Source organism: Pungitius pungitius, chromosome 7, assembly GCF_949316345.1.
Source record: "Pungitius pungitius chromosome 7, fPunPun2.1, whole genome shotgun sequence".
NCBI lineage: Eukaryota > Metazoa > Chordata > Actinopteri > Perciformes > Gasterosteidae > Pungitius > Pungitius pungitius.
Window position 1 is genome coordinate 12,064,616 of NC_084906.1, and position 16,227 is coordinate 12,080,842.

At 41.9% G+C, this 16,227-nt stretch overlaps 2 protein-coding genes across 2 annotated transcripts; one reads left to right on the plus strand and one right to left on the minus strand.

The window, feature by feature from the left end:
- The first annotated feature begins 6,023 nt into the window (after positions 1 to 6,023).
- Positions 6,024 to 9,644, plus strand: gamt (guanidinoacetate N-methyltransferase). The gene is made up of 6 exons (XM_037469982.2): positions 6,024 to 6,374; positions 7,702 to 7,847; positions 7,993 to 8,056; positions 8,297 to 8,364; positions 8,535 to 8,645; positions 9,366 to 9,644. The coding sequence occupies exons 1-6, from the start codon at positions 6,197 to 6,199 to the stop codon at positions 9,504 to 9,506; spliced, it is 708 nt and encodes a 235-aa protein (XP_037325879.2). The 5' UTR covers positions 6,024 to 6,196; the 3' UTR covers positions 9,507 to 9,644.
- Positions 9,645 to 11,349: 1,705 nt separating this feature from the next.
- Positions 11,350 to 15,348, minus strand: ndufs7 (NADH:ubiquinone oxidoreductase core subunit S7). Its single transcript, XM_037469983.2, has 8 exons — positions 15,239 to 15,348; positions 14,391 to 14,427; positions 13,996 to 14,067; positions 13,772 to 13,892; positions 12,929 to 13,108; positions 12,615 to 12,661; positions 11,960 to 12,048; positions 11,350 to 11,578 (listed from the first exon to the last, which is right to left on the minus strand). Exons 1-8 carry the CDS (start codon positions 15,252 to 15,254, stop codon positions 11,481 to 11,483), a joined length of 660 nt encoding a protein of 219 aa, XP_037325880.1. The 5' UTR covers positions 15,255 to 15,348; the 3' UTR covers positions 11,350 to 11,480.
- Between the last annotated feature and the right edge of the window lie 879 nt (positions 15,349 to 16,227).

Consider the following 16,227-nt stretch of genomic DNA (forward strand, 5'->3'; position numbering starts at 1 on the left):
CTCCGGAATCAAGTCTATGCAGCTCAAAAGAGGAATTTCAATGTCCCATAACTGCAATCTGCCACGAGAAAAGTCCAAAAGGGCATGATTAGCAACAAGAAAGTCCAAGCCCAGCAGCGCGGTTTGTGTAGATCCACGAAGTACGTAGAATACATGCTGCCAGGATTCATTACCCAGGTGTAGGGTGGTGGTTATGCTTCCCAAGGTGTCGAGCATCTGGCCATTCACAGCACGTGCGGCAATAAAGTCAGCATTTATGGGCCGCTCACGCAGCGCTGGAACTGACATGCGAAAATCAGCACTGATAAACGACTCGGTGGCCCCTGAATCCACCAATATGTTGATTTCAGTACCTTCAATGCTCCCCCTCACATACGAGGTACTTTGTCGCTTTCTCTCATTTTGTACTGTTGCATTACTGGCTGAGCCACTTAGTGAGATAGCTGGTGTCGGGCCCGCGACATCAGCTAGCATCCGTTTCCCGACCGATCAGTTGGGTCCTCTCTTCTGGGCGAGAGAAAACGCACTCCTCTCTTCCTCTGTGTTTCCTCATTAAAGGGGCCCCTGGGGGATCTAGGGCCCCTCCAGGTTGGAGAGATGGCTCTATTCTCGTGAGGCGCCCGATAATCCTGGTTTTCCCTGGGACCTCTTTCCGCTTCACGTCCCCGCCAAGCATGGTCAGGGGAACGTCCTCTCTGTTCACCCCGCAGGCGACGTGACTGGCAGCCCTGCTCACCGCACATACACCCACACTGACCTCCACGCACTGAGGGATTGGTCCGCCACTCGTCCTTTCTGGATCTCAGTCGATCGTTTTCCTCTGCCATCTTCCTCATTTCCATCCTCATTTCACTCAGTTCTTCAGTAACTCTGTTTATCGTCCTGTACAAGCCACCTCCATCAGAGACGGACTGTACCACTGTTGCAGTAACGTTCCCGGAAAGGGGCTGGCTTACTTGGGTGTTGACATAGTCCATCTTAAGAGTCTCTCTGGCCATTTCACAACGGCCAGCTATGACCAGAGCATCAGACACCTCTGTAGCTCCCTGTTCGTGACATTTAGCTCTCAGAACCGGATCAAGACCCGCCAGAAATCTGCGGAATTTTTCTTCTCTGTGAGCTATTTCACCATAGCCTGGGAATGCCTCTTGAACTAGTTTGCTTATATCCGCTGCATACACTTCCAAACTCTCCCCTGGAGCACGAACACGTGCAGAAAGGTTCGCTCTGAAGCGATCCAAGAAATGTCTTTGTCCAAAAGCCTCCTGCAATTTCTCCTTTACTGCAGAATATTCGTTCTGTACGGCCGCTGGCAGGCTATCCCACAGAAGGAAGGCAGCCTTGGTCAGCCGCGTCGGCAAGATCCTAGCCAGTTCATAATCATAGTCACCTGCATTGCCTCCTACCAGCGCCTTCACAGCCACCTCATACTGTCTGGCCCAGCAGGGAAAACTTTGATTTTCCTCCCCAGCAAAGGGGGCCGGCAGCTCGATCTTGACGTTGCTGGTGAACGGCCGGTCTCCGCGCCGCACGTTGTAACCCAGCGGGTCCTCCTCACATTTCCACATTTTGTCTGCTTCTTCTTTTATTTTTCTACTCTCTGTGCTTACGATGTACCACGAGATGTCCCCGCTCCTACGCCGTGCTGAGTCTTCACCTCGCGCTGGCGTCACTGTACCGTCTTTGAACAAACTGCGTGTTAGCAGTGGCTAACATTAGCTAGCTGGCGCTCACGTCGATGAACGGGTTTTCACACTTATCTGACGATGGGTTTTATTTTCTCTACTAGCAGGAAGGTAATCCCACCGCTGCCACCAATGTAGCCGAGGGTTATGGTACGCCTATACTTGGGTTAATAAAAAAACAACAACACGGCTCCGGTTCTGCGCCACGCCGGCCGCAACTTTATTTCTCGTCACCTTTTCCTCACAACACTGCACCCTTCCTCTACTTCCTCTCCTCCTTCACAATAAAAATAACTTACACCGGAACAGGAGTGCAATAATAGCTTACATTACCAAAAGAAAAAAACGCTGTGTTTTTAAAGTTTTTAGGTACGTTTAAAATTGTAATTAGAATGTCTAATGCATTTACTAGCAATACATGTGTATTACACTTAATTAAGTGATTAATGTCATTAACGTTCTTTAAACAATCAACAAAAAACGTAAACGCAGGGTACGACCATATTGCCACATCGAAGCTTCTTATAATAATGAGCACATAAAAGGGAAAGTTTATTTTTTTAGGGTAAAAATGTGTTTTGCCTCAGGAGAAATCTCATAATATCTCATAAAAGAGTTAAATGTAAGAACAGCTATCTGCTACACTTTTTAAAAATACAACATCCGTTCATAGATGTTTCATTGAGTTAACGCCTCAACACCCTGAAGGCAAAGCAATAACTGCATTCCATTTGTGTAAGATTTAGTGTAGAAATGCCTGAGTGGGGAAGAACATGAATGTCAGCCTCTTGTGCCCCTAAGTGGAACATTTCACAAACTCATACATCATAAGTTATGGCACACAACCCATTCCCCTCCAAGATCTTTGAGAGGGTTTCTTAATAAAAGTTTATTGTAAAAAACCTCTTCCTGCCATGCACAAAGTGGTGTCAAAAAGCTTAGATCATGCAATTATTGTACTAATTTACAATAAAAATAGAACTACACAGTTATCCATTTAGAGTATTCCCCAAATGTATAGACAACTCCCAGTTGGTAGTGTAATGTCAGTATGAGATCCACCCTTTCATTCAATAGCTTGTTTCCCTTCATCTCTTTTAGGACAAATCTAGAGGAGAAAATGAGGTCACCCTTCAGTGTGTCAAGATTTATAACAGCCTTTCTCCACTGGGACAGAGTCCATCAACACACTTTTTCTTTTTTAAATTGTATTGGGGGAAAACCGCTTGATCATGTTTCTCAGAGGGGCTTGGCTACTTTGTTAATAGAAAGACGAACTGGAGCAGGAGGAGGAGAGGACAATGGCGTGATGGAATGACGACCTTGTGTCCTCTTGTCAGTGACTATTTACTGTTTCTATGGGCTTTCAATTCTGGTCACTTTCATTTATTTAATTAGTAAGTGAATCATGTGCAAAATTGAATCGTGTATTGAAGCAAGCAAGTAAGTTAGCTTACACTTAATTCTAAAGGGTCCTGTCTATGCAGGTCATGTCGAGAACATATGGTGCCGTAACAGTCACTGAACAAACTAAAAACACAAATCAAGACATATGGTATGAAATGAACACAGCAGAGGATATCTGTGCACAAAGCACAAACAGTAAAATGCAGAATCAGTGGTCACAGGGTTGAGAAGGTTGAGATGGTACACAAGTTCTGTCAGCTAAATGCACTTTAAGTATGAAAAGTACAAGTCTCCCTAGGCAGAATGACTCCTTTTGAAGTTTTACATAACCATCATTATATTGTTTAGTTTTTAAAGCGAACACTAGAACAGATGCAAGCAGCCTCAGAGATGAGGCAAAGAGTTCAGGCATCAGGAGGGAACTTAGAGTTGAAGCGCTACTCATTTGTGTCAAAAGGAGGTCAACCGAGGTGGTTTCGAGCTTGTAACGAGGAGACCTCCCAGACGCCTCCTACAGTGGGTTTTTTTGAGAACGTGTAAGAGGACCACGGGGAAGACGCCGGACACACCGCAGGGATTCGATGTTGCAGCTGATCCCCCAGAATGACCTGTTAAATGCTGCGGGCGAGAGGGAGGTCTGGGTCAGCCTGCTGCCCCGCGACCCCCACCCGGATAAGAGGAGGCAAATGGATGGATGGACAATGAGAAAGTTATTGTTGTGGTGCGTCAATGTAAAGCAAATGGCAAATGGTTTCTTTACTACTGGCTGGATCAGTAATAAAGTATGGCGCCATCATGTTGTCATTTTTATCCATCAAAATCATGCAGTGAGGTAAAAGAAATAATCTATTTTTCTCTGAAATGTTGTGAAGTAGAAGTAGGTATACAGTACTTGAGCTACACTCCAGTACAACATGAAGGTGAAGACTGGGATTAGCTAAATTCCATTGATTTAAAGGACAAACTGCACCCTCTTCCTGTTTTTAGCTGCACATTATTCCCTCAGATCCCAAATCCAGATCAGAGCCACCATTCACTGGAGGGAGATACTCATAAACAGGAACATACTAGGTTATAAGTTCTAGAGGTTCGTGATCAATAAGGTTTCTATATTTTCCTCAACCTCTTTCCCTAACAGCTATTGGCACCCAAATTAAAGACAAACAAACAAACAAGGGAACTCTGAACTGACTGATAGGGAAATGAGTTGATTTTCTTTGGTTGACCTGCAAACTGTTTTTTCGTACCCTTTGACTCTTGATAGCTGTACATTCCCTTTGGTCTGGACCTGGTGGAGAAATGCTGAGCGTAGCGTAGCGTAGAAAAGGACATGGCAGCAAAGGCAATCAGTCCCTGCCGAATGTGTTGGTATAACTGGTATTATTGACTGTAACTGAAAACCCTGAAAACGATTCCAGTTAGTTCTCTCATCTGTCCCAAGTGGTTTTGCAATTAAATATCAACATTTACCAAAGTGTTACATTTCCCGGAGCGAAACCTCATCGAAAGGTTTCTGATGGGCTTTTTGGGTAATTTGACATGACATCATACATGAACCGCCGACCAAAAAAAAAGAAAAAGAAAAGAGTAAGGCTTTATTGTTTTCTGTGTCGGGGTGCTGTGGTTGCCGCATGAATGTGAGATTCTGCATAAATAAGTGCTATTCAAAGGCCGTGTGGATGACGAGCCTCGCGTGAGAGCGCTAGGTGGGTGAAAACCGGCAATTGGATGAGGACCCTCACCGAAGAGCCGGTCCCACTCAGCTTCACCTAATGGGACTGAAGTGGATCTGATGAGCCATTTTTGACTCTGGTTCCGTCTCATTGAGTCTGACATTGAAAACAGTGAAACTAGGGATTGGGATCCACTGAAATAGTTGACTCCAGCTGTCCAGACTCAAAGAGCATGAAAATAAACATAGACCTCTCACTCTGCTGTTAATTCAGGCCACGCCAAACAGGAAACTCCACGCTGAAAGGGTTAGCGTGATTCTGTTCACGACAAATCTGGAACATTTCGTTTGTGAACAATCTTTTGAGCTAATCAACAAAAATATGTTTATATTATATATATATATATATATATATATATATATATATATATATATATATATATATATATATATATATATATATATTATACATACATACACTTGTCAAAGCTAGTTATATTTTTCTGATATTAAGTTGTGGCTAAATGGCATAGCTTAGCATAAAGTCAGGCCACTTCTAAAACTCAGTTATTACTACCATGATAAAAACCATGTTTAATTTAATACTTAAGAGGGAGTATAATTCTTAGTGACAATCTGAAGACGCTGCCAACATTACATAACTTGAGTCCTAACACCCCCGAGTGGTTAGCCTTTTTTAATGCATCCTTAAACAATGACACCATTAATGTATGCCTGAATACTTGTGTGCTTGTATAACTACACTGTTATCCAGAAAATACTAAGAAATAGAGGTAACTGCTACAAATATTCTTAGTTAATACCTGCTTTTTTCAATATAGCGAAAATATATATATCCACAAGGACATTATTGCACAGAAGTAACAGTTCAAAGAAAAAAATGATATGCAATTATAAAAGGTGCAACTAAATGAAAATGATTGAGATTTTTAGTAGGCCGCAAATGTACACATGTATGGCAGCGTCTGTCATCGGGGTATGAATGGGTAAATAGTGAGACATGGTGCAAAAAGCTGATTTGTGCTGATTAAGTATCATTAGTATATGCTTAAATAAACGGTGTATATTGGCATATGTGTAGACCGTCCTGTCAGGCTCCACTGGGCATACATGGAAAACAATGGTACCAGGTTTTAGCCGCTTCTTAGTTTTGTATGTTCACCGTGAGGAAGGAACCACTTATTTACAGCACAGTAAATCATCTTCTCAACTCAGGATCTTGGACGCCTCCTTGCGCCTCTGGGAATGCGAGCCTTTGACCTGTAGTAGAAACTCACGCCGGTCAGCACTTCTGATCCCGATATAAACCGTCCGCCTCCCGTCTTTCACTCTCTTCTGTGCGGAGACATAGTCTGCCCAACCACTCAGCAGAACCAAACAACCTCCTCTGCCTCCTCCATATCAAAACAAAATGAGCACCGCGGCCGAGCCCATATTCAGCAAGGGAGAGGACTGCAAGACCTCCTGGCACGACGCTAGCGCCGGCTACAATGAGACCGACACGCACCTGGAGATCATGGGCAAACCCGTGATGGAACGCTGGGAGACCCCGTACATGCATTCACTGTCGACGGTTGCGGCCTCCAAAGGTAAAAGTCGTAGTGTTGAGGGCCTGTCGGGACGTCTCTTTGTCCCTTATCGGACACCGTACTTTTCTAATGCGCGATATCCTTCCGATGAGGGGGTTCTGCATTGAAAGTTATGTTTTGCGAGAGGCATTAAGTTTAACATTAAGTTGATGTCATGAATGATATTTATTAGTTTTTTAAACATACATGTGCAGTCAATATTTTCCAATAACATTTAAGAGTATTTGTATCAGGTGAATAATCTGTATCCCTAAGTATGCTACTCCCAAAAAGCTGTATCTCTATTGCATAATAGTAAACAGTAAACAATTTGCCCTTAAAAAAGGTGTAGGGCATTTAAAAACAAATGTGACATCCAGCTTAACCACAAATTTACTTATTTAAAAATAAAAAAAGAACCCAAAGGGAAAACATAACAAGAAAGCATTCATGAAAATAGTGTTTTGATTTCAAAGGTTTTATTGGTATATGAAAGACATTTTTGATAATATTTTTAACAGGGTTATTTCTTTTTAACAGCTACTTGAGCCTTTTCTTTAGGATTTTGTCAAATGATCTCACGTGGCAGCCTGGGGCTCAGTGCTGTGTGAGTACCACAGCAGCTGTTTCTCCACTCATGGGAAAAGGCCAACAGGTCTCCAGGGGGAAACAGCTCATCTGCTCTCAACTTAAAAACAAAATACACAGATGTATGGGTATTCTGTAAGACGTAGCAATTTTGACTTAACCTTTATTAGTCCCATTAAGATTAAAGTCTATTTTCTGAAGAAACCTAGACAAATACAGCTGCAGAACGGTTTCTCTTATTTAATTAGAAATAAACTGACTTTTAAAGAAGTTTAAAACAACATGAAAATTTAACATAAAAGAGACACCACAGAAAATGGCAGCTCCATGCAGTTTGATTTCACTGCTCTTTGAGTATATACTAAATTGAACCAAATAGAAATGTGAATATTACACTGAGTTGCTTCTTAATGGGTCAGTAAATCATCTCGAAGGGGGTCAAGCAACAACAAATCGCCTTTTCCGCTCATCTATTTATATTCTTCCGTGAAAGGAAATGAAACCCTTTGGCTTTTTACGGTCCCACCACATGTTACAACCAACTGGCTTTCCCTCCACACCCAACAGAGTCGAAAAATTCCAACCGTGAACCCTTGATGGTACAGGAACGTCACATTGTCTCGCAGACGATCAGTATTTGTAGCATTCGCTCACCGCAGTGTGGAGACACACAGCAGTGCACTCCGAGGACAGGTGGAGTAAACGGCTCTCCGAGCCCCCGCAGCGCTTTCTCATCGCGTCCTTGTGTTTGGTCCGGTAGGTGGTCGCGTTCTGGAGATCGGTTTCGGCATGGCCATCGCCGCCACCAAGATCGAGTCTTTCCCCATCGAGGAGCACTGGATCATCGAGTGCAACGACGGCGTCTTCGCCAGACTGGAGAACTGGGCCAAGTCTCAGCCACATAAGGTCAGTCGATCCAACTGCCAACTTGATCCGCCCGAGTTGTTGATAGAACGGTGTGTTGGTTGCACTGCAGGCAATGCACGTCCAGTTTACAGTTGTCATCCTTAAAAGTGAGCAGGAGTGATGGGGGGCCTTTCTGTTGCTGCAGGTGGTCCCGCTGAAGGGGCTTTGGGAGAACGTTGTTTCCACCCTGCCAGATAACCACTTTGATGGTAAGAGCTCAAACCAGATGTTCAGCTCGTGGGTTTTGCGTCATTGCCAATTCTGAGTGTGTCTGCACTTCGCTGTGTCCAAAAATTGGAGCAGCTAGTCAGTACAAATTAAAGAAATGTGTGAACAACACCGTCAAACCGTCACATCCAATTTACCCTTCATCAAACTGTGACACGTAGAAAGCTGAACGAGTTGGTTTTTGGATGCACTCTGCTAACACGTGTGCTTCCTCTCTTAAGGTATCCTTTATGACACATACCCTCTGTCAGAGGACACATGGCACACTCACCAGTTTGACTTCATTAAGGTAAGTTTTAAGTAGCTAAAATCCTCACAAAGCACACTAGTAAGTCAAAGAAAGTCCTGAAAAGGAGGACATTCTTTGAATAGTTTGCATTAAAAGTAATCGATAATCGGTATCCATGACTCGTTAACAGGGCTAAAGGGCTTGTTGACGTTGTCTGTGTGTCTCTGCAGGGTCACGCAAACAGGCTGCTGAAGTCCGGCGGCGTCCTCACTTACTGCAACCTGACCTCCTGGGGAGAGCTGCTGAAAACCAAATATGACAACATCGAGAAGATGTTTGAGGTTGGTCACGTTCATTAAGCCCGCAAAACACATCCAGCTTCATCCAACTCACCTGAAGCTGTTTTCTCCGTAACCATCTATATCTCTCTGTGCAAATAGAAGTTTTGTGAGCGTAAAGTCAGTCGTGTGTTTGAATTTAATTATGCTACCAAAGCCTTTTATGAGTCAAACTGACAAAGTACATGTTCATTGTATAAAATATCTACTTTATACTCGTCATTATGGTATTCAGTTTTCTGCATTTGGCAAAAAACAATGTTATGAAGATGTTGAACTAGCTCCTACATTTCCTTTGTGCATTGCATTTTGGGAGAATAATGACTATCAACAAAAAACAGAATTATTTTAGTTGGTAAATACAGTATCACTTGATTTATTTTAGCATTCAATATACTGAACGATAGCATTTATAATGAAAAAGCCCATCAGTGCTTCCAGTATCTGTAGCTGTGAATCATCGACGTGCTTTGCCTGAGCCCAGTGGTTGTCTTTGTTGGCCGGAAACATTTATTTAAAACAGACTTTTTAGACTCTAGCGTTTAATCTGATCATCCATCATGCACACCGCTGAGCGCAGGTCCCCATCAGGCTGGATTTGATGACAACCTGTTTAAAAGGCTGTGATCATTTCAAGGTCAACTATAAACCGGATCAAACCGAAGCACCTGATAAAGCCACAGAGTCTCTCAGTCACAAACTCTGCCTGTTAATGATTTCCAGGAGACCCAGGTGCCTCATCTGCTCCAAGCCGGCTTCAAGAAGGAGAAGATTAGCACGACCACCATGGACATTGCACCACCCACCGAATGCAAATACTATTCCTTCAATAAGATGATCACTCCAACCATCGTCAAGGACTAAAGTCCAAAAATGGTGCTACAACCTTTTTTAAAGATTTTTTTTACAATGATGTGCCTTCTCACAAGACTCTCCTCACCACCTCAGTCTGTCTATTTCACTGACTTCAATTCAATAAACAAAAATCAATCCCAACTTGGATTACAGGGACTCATATTTATTTTACATTTATTGTATTAGTTTATTTTACATGTGGTTTCAGTTTCTTGACTTGAGGTCTAGTTTTCTGGTTGCACCTTTGTAACGCTGCAGATGGTGCTTCATCAAACAAAAGCAAATTAAAACCACATGGAACCACAAAAAAAATGCATTTACACGCCACCGAGGGAATCCCAATTTTAGACAAAACAGCAAATATATCAGTGATGCTTGAATACATAGTCGTCAAGAACTTCTCTACTTTCAATGTTAAGCGCAGTAGACTCATTATTCCAGTGGGATTTTGTTAATGTGATGACATGTACATCAAGAGTAGTGGTGGAAGAATTGCACGATGTTCTTTACTTTAATTTACAATCTTATACACTGTAATGTATGTGACTTGAAGTATGTAACTTAATTGAAAGTACAACTGTTCTCAGCAAATGTTCTGAAAGTAAAACGACTCCGGGTGCAGAATAACTCCTTTCAGTGTGTTGCACAATGAACAGCCTTAAATACAAATATAGGTTAGCTCCAAATAGCCCACTAAGATGGACTCCGAGTGCAGCGCACTGTATGCTTTAATTTATCTCTGCAGATAACACAGCATGTTATCTGAACACAGGGAATAAGCTGCCACCTGGTGAGGGCACATGAATCATGAGGCGCATGGATGATGCAACACCAGGCCACAGTTAGGTGGGAAACTACAGCAGCTGGCAGATCTCAGATCTGAACCATGAGCACATGACGGTTATATTTAAAGAAGTTATGTCAACAGTCTCACAGAGAAATATGAGCAGGCAGAAACTGATCTCACAGCTAACGGGGTAAGCTGAAACCAAAACATTTTTCAAGAAAGAAATCTAAATATCTGGTTGCACCTTCTCAGATGAAAGGATACGCATATTTCCTTCCTCATATTTGGAATATCTTGAGAACTTATTGTATGTATTGGTATCAGTTGTCTGAAGTACATACATATTTATATTTATACATGTAAGCACTGAATTCAATGTTTGATGTTAATCCCTTTAAAGTATCAAGATTGAACTCAAACATTCGAGTAAAGACTCTGTGAGATGGTGTACGTGGAGATGCAGCTTTGAAAAAGTGAATCGATCTTTAACCAGTGTTGTAATCATCAACGTGACAAGAGGTTGACGAGGACGATCTACAAACTGCATACATTGTAGGAACTTTGCTCCGATAGCCGCTGATGGAGGCGAAACCACCAGTCACACAGGGATGTACATTACCGGGGGATTCATTTCTCCTTGAGTTAACTGTATTTATGACAGCTCAATAAATTCTCCACGCAATAAACGTATTTGTTATAGTACGAGATTATAAATGCATTAGACAAAGGACTTCAACTGCTGCTCAATCCTTATAAATGAAGTTGCTTTAAACTGAAGTGTAGATTAATAAATTGTTTGGTTTTTAGCCACTTAAGGTACGACCACGCAGGCCGGTGAGGGTCAGTCAGCAATAACAGGAGCCACCTAGAGGTTTAAATTTGGCTTCATTGGTCATAGTGGAAAGAATGACACAATTCATGTTAAAATAATGTATTTTCATGCGAGCCCAGTGGATTCCAAACAATATTTAATCTCATAACTAATGTTTTAATTTACACAATGAACATATAAAATGAAGTGAGTGCCTGCTGCTGTGCCTGGTAGAAAAAAAAGCAACAGTTGACTTGTCTAAATTACAACAACGGTTTTATTGAAGTTGGATCCTGCAGATTTACATAGAGGAGGAGCAGCGCTCCAAATGAAACCTAAAATACAACATTTACATACCAGATACAAGCGCACACACGTTACACATTCACTTTCGATACCAGATCTTCAACTTCTTCTCGCGTTTGATTTTCTTCTGCAGCTGTAAAGTCCCGTAGAGGAGAGCTTCTGCAGTGGGGGGACAACCTGAAACAAGCACAGAGCCTCTTGTTTATTGCCTTGATGGTACAGGGTTATCCAATCTGCCTATCTGGTGCTACGTTGGTCAGTATGTGATACAGTGCTGAACAATGACAGGACTCAACTATGTCCAAACTATATTATGAATGCTACTATATTTAAATATATACATACATACTGACCAGGAATAAGTACTGCCAGTACTACTAATATTAACACCATATATAAATAATACAAGTACAGGCATGACCAATAGTAACAATATAGTTACTAGCATATTTTTGTGCTTTAGCATTAGAACAAACCCAGAGCTCCAAACTGTCCCATAAAATGTTTGAAACCTGCTCATTTTATGGACAGTAGTTCCATTAGTAGAGTACAGTTTACCTGGAACATAAATGTCCACCGGTACGATTCGATCACAACCTCTGACGACAGCGTAGGAGTAGTGGTAGTAACCCCCTCCATTAGCACAGCTGAAAGAAAGGAGACAATTCAATCTTTATTTAAATCGGGAAGTCTCATTGAGGTTAAGATCCCTTTTCAAAAAAAGACCTGAAAATAAGTAACATTTACAAAAACACACAAGCGATACACAGGAGTTGAATATGACCAAATAAGAGACCGAATCAAGTGCGTAACCCTGTTTTTTTTTAAAGATTAAGAGTGCAAAGCAGGCTCATTGCAGCGACTAATGCTGACAAAACATGTTCCCTCAGTACGAGATGGCTTATACACATCTGCACTATTTTTGTTTTATGCAAAAAAAACTGCAAAACAATTTGTCTACAGCTTTATTCTCATCTTGGAATGATGATACAATTTGTTGTATGAACATCTTTGTTGTGACAGAAAAAGTTTGAAAACCACTGGTGTTGACCAACTAAACCCATAAAGTAGGAATAGGACGATTTCAGGAGTAAACCAACTTAGAGTAAAGTTAAACATTCAGAAACAGAGTATATGTTAAACAGAATAGACTATAGATGACCAGCAGGTGTTTTTCGCAGACAAAGTTGAGGGGGCACTACTGGTATCTTACCTTCCCATGGAAATGACGTATCTTGGCTCGGGCATCTGGTCGTACACCTGTTAGAAAGAATAAGCAGTTACTCTTTTGTAAAGTATGACTAAGAGCTAATCCGACACTTCAGCTGGAGGAAAAGCTTCATGCCAGTCTGACGTTCTAGTCACAGGCTGGTCATAATCCAGCCGGGATTAAAAGAGCTAGACTGTTCCCAGCGCTACCATCCTCCAGGTCCCAGACTGGAAATCAAACCTGAAACCGCCTTTTGGGTATTGTTCTACAAATAGGTTGAATTACAATTTTAAGCAAGATGCTGGTGTTCTTCTCACCTTCCGCAGAGCGGGAGCCATCTTATTGGTCAGCGTTCCGGCCACAATCATGACATCAGCTTGCCGGGGACTCGCTCTGAACACCACACCGAAGCGGTCCATATCATAACGAGGCGCTGCCATGTGCATCATCTCCACCGCGCAGCATGCCAGGCCGAAGGTCATAGGCCACAGGGAGCTCTGAGAGAGTAATAGAGCGGCAATAAGTCAACAAAACACTCACGTAAATCCAGGGAGTCATGGTCCTGACCCAAAGTCAAATCTTCAAATTAGTTCATAACGAGCAAAAACGTTTTTCTCTCTGCTGATGTTTGGCAGATTGGTAAATGAGTCTTTTGTTTTAGATAGTTTCCAAGGGATACATGGCATGGAGTGAATCTTAAATGCAGCGGCCCACCAGTAAATTGATGAACTTCCTGAGGGTCAAGTTATTTTTGTAATGGAGACTTTTCAGTGTGGTTTGTGAAGGGTCACTTGGAGTCTGTGTATGTCATGTTGTCAGGACTTTTGAGATTTCCATTGTTGCTCCATCACATAGTTGAGCTGTGTTTGTCGGTAACAACCCTCTGGTTTGTCAGCACCTCTTTAATTCAGACCTCTGACACTTCACAATCTCAGAAAGATGACTAAAAGCTGGAATGTCGATACATTTAAGAGAACGACAAAGATATCCATTAACAAAAGGCATCAGCACCGACCATGTGACATTTCAGACTAACACCAACCAGTCATACCCTGCAATGGAGTCACATCACATCCCGAGGACAGAAAAACACTGCAGACATGATGCATTCACTCCACCTTTGTGGGTGTTAACAGACCGTCAGCGTCTCATCTACTCACCCTGCGTGCCCAGTTAACCAAGTCGTCCAGCTTAGTGATAGCATACTCTCCCTTGCTGCTGGCTACAGCTGACGGTTTTGCGGCAGCCACCGCCGTGCTCTTCTCCCTGACTGGAACCACGCTGCGACAGAAGGAGGGGGGGGATCTTTACAGTGTGCACAGGGTTTACAGAGTGTCTGTTCTCCATTCTGTTGTTTACACCACAGTATATTTGCTAAACTCACCTCGTGGTGGTGTTCTCGCTTTTTGCACTGTTGTGCAGACTCCTCTGATGGACAGCAAACACTGAAATAGACCTGTGAAATAAAAGTATTTAAAGCAAATTAACTGAATGACCTGAAGAGGTCAATTAGGTCGATTGGAAACACAATGATCTTGATAATTGCATGCATTCAAGCAGTGAAGGAAATGATAGTCCCAAAAACGGGTTCACAACAGAGCAATACATGACCCTTTGTATGGCCTGCTGAATACAGACACTGGTGCATATTCCACTATTTGGACTTGTGCTAAAGTACTAAATGTGTTTGTGTGGATAGGAAAGACCATCTCCACCCTTGTAAAGGGTATATTACCAAAACAGGTGTCGGACCAGTGGGACGGAGAGAGAGTGTCTTACCTTGTTGAAAAGCAGCCAAACATGGACAAACGAGGCGCTGCAAAATAAAAGCATTTCACAAAATCAAGCCATCTTATAATAACAGTGATATAATGTAAGCACTAAAGATGCATTTACAGATGCGCATTCCCTTGTGATATATAAAACTCGTTACCTTGAAATTGAGCAGAAAAAAGTTTTAAGTTTATACACTGCAGCCTCGCATAGAGCAAAGTGTGCTGCACTAGGTATGTAAATATTTAAAAGAATGTTACATGTTAAATGTAGCACTTTGTGTTGTACTGAGAGGTACATTTAACTTAAATAAATAGTGTATCGACTGACACTTTACGCTGAATCTGGAAGTAGTTAGTGCGTATGAAAAATCCCTGAGCGATAACTCCCTCACATTCGTAAATACAAATGTGAACCCCCGACACGCCGGTTTCGGGACTTGTCAGGTTAGGCAACCGTATCCATTGCGGAGGACACACATGTAACGTTAGCTTGTTGGTATGATAGTCCACTAAGCATGTAGATGAAACATACTAAAAGTAACACACCCCGTGGTTCGTTTCCAGAAGACACATGTCATTAAGTGTGAAAGCTAATACTCGCGTTTGGCCCGTAACTGGGATTTCAGTTGGAGTTCACGTAAGCGCTAATCATGTTAGCCGCCATGCTAATGTAGACCGAGCAAGGTCAGTGTGCGGATTCACTCAAACTTACAAATCCGATTACTTAAACAGTCAGATCACTCGTTAAATCTCAAGTATTTCATGTATTTAAAATACGGCAGGTAACATGCGCTTTCAAAAACACTGTACTATTTTTTAAAAGGGGGTACGTATGATCAAAACATCACTCACCAACTAACGCCGCCATCTTTAGGGTCCCGGTGACGTCACAGTGCTTCCTGGCCGAGCTCGAGCTGTTGAGGGCGCTGCGGTGACGTCAAAACCCAGTTTAGCTAAGAGTTTTTTTGTTTTTGTTTGAACGCTACTGATAATATTTGAGCTGTTTATCCTCAATATATTAATATATGTTCATTCAATCTGGAAAATCTTCTGAATCAGTTAAAACATCTCCACTGAAGCACTGAACACGTCAAGGTGGGACACATCTAGGCTATTCAATCGCAATATCAATGTGTACAAATACACACAACTTTGTTGAAAGACTCATTTAAAAAGTGCACATTCAATTATCCCTGAGCTTACACAAGTAAACAAAGAGACCAAACCTTAAGATTCTGCCCATACACAACAAATCATTGGTTGAAACTAATTTATTTATTCTTATTGATGTTCGATCATATTTATAATTCATCTATTATGTCTAATTGGCTAATTCGGGCTCTTTTTAGCACCTTTAGAAAGATTTAATATTGACTCAGAATAAAACATTAGAATCAGCCTGAAAATACACTTGGTGTATTACAATTGTGATAAGATATAAGATAAGCTAAATACCAAGAAGCCACACTGAAGAAGGGCTCTCACTGTCCTTGGGGATAGCTGCAGCCATACATTGGGCAACGCTGACATACAGTGACATCTGTTTTACAATCTGGTAGCCAAATATATGTAAATATATGATGACACATATAATAATTATATAATGACACTGTCTCTGTTATAGCTGTTTAGCTCCCTCCAGTGGGGCATGTGGGTGTAATGCAGAATACTTTTAAGTGCATTCTTTTTAAATACGTGTTTGAAAAGCTATGATTACATTAAAATGTATTTAAACTAAAGAAAACTAAATGGAGCAGTGTACCCTTCTAAGCCATACTCTTAGTTACAAATTAGGAAAAAGTTGTATGGACATCCAGCCCAATCAACACATGGTTTCACAG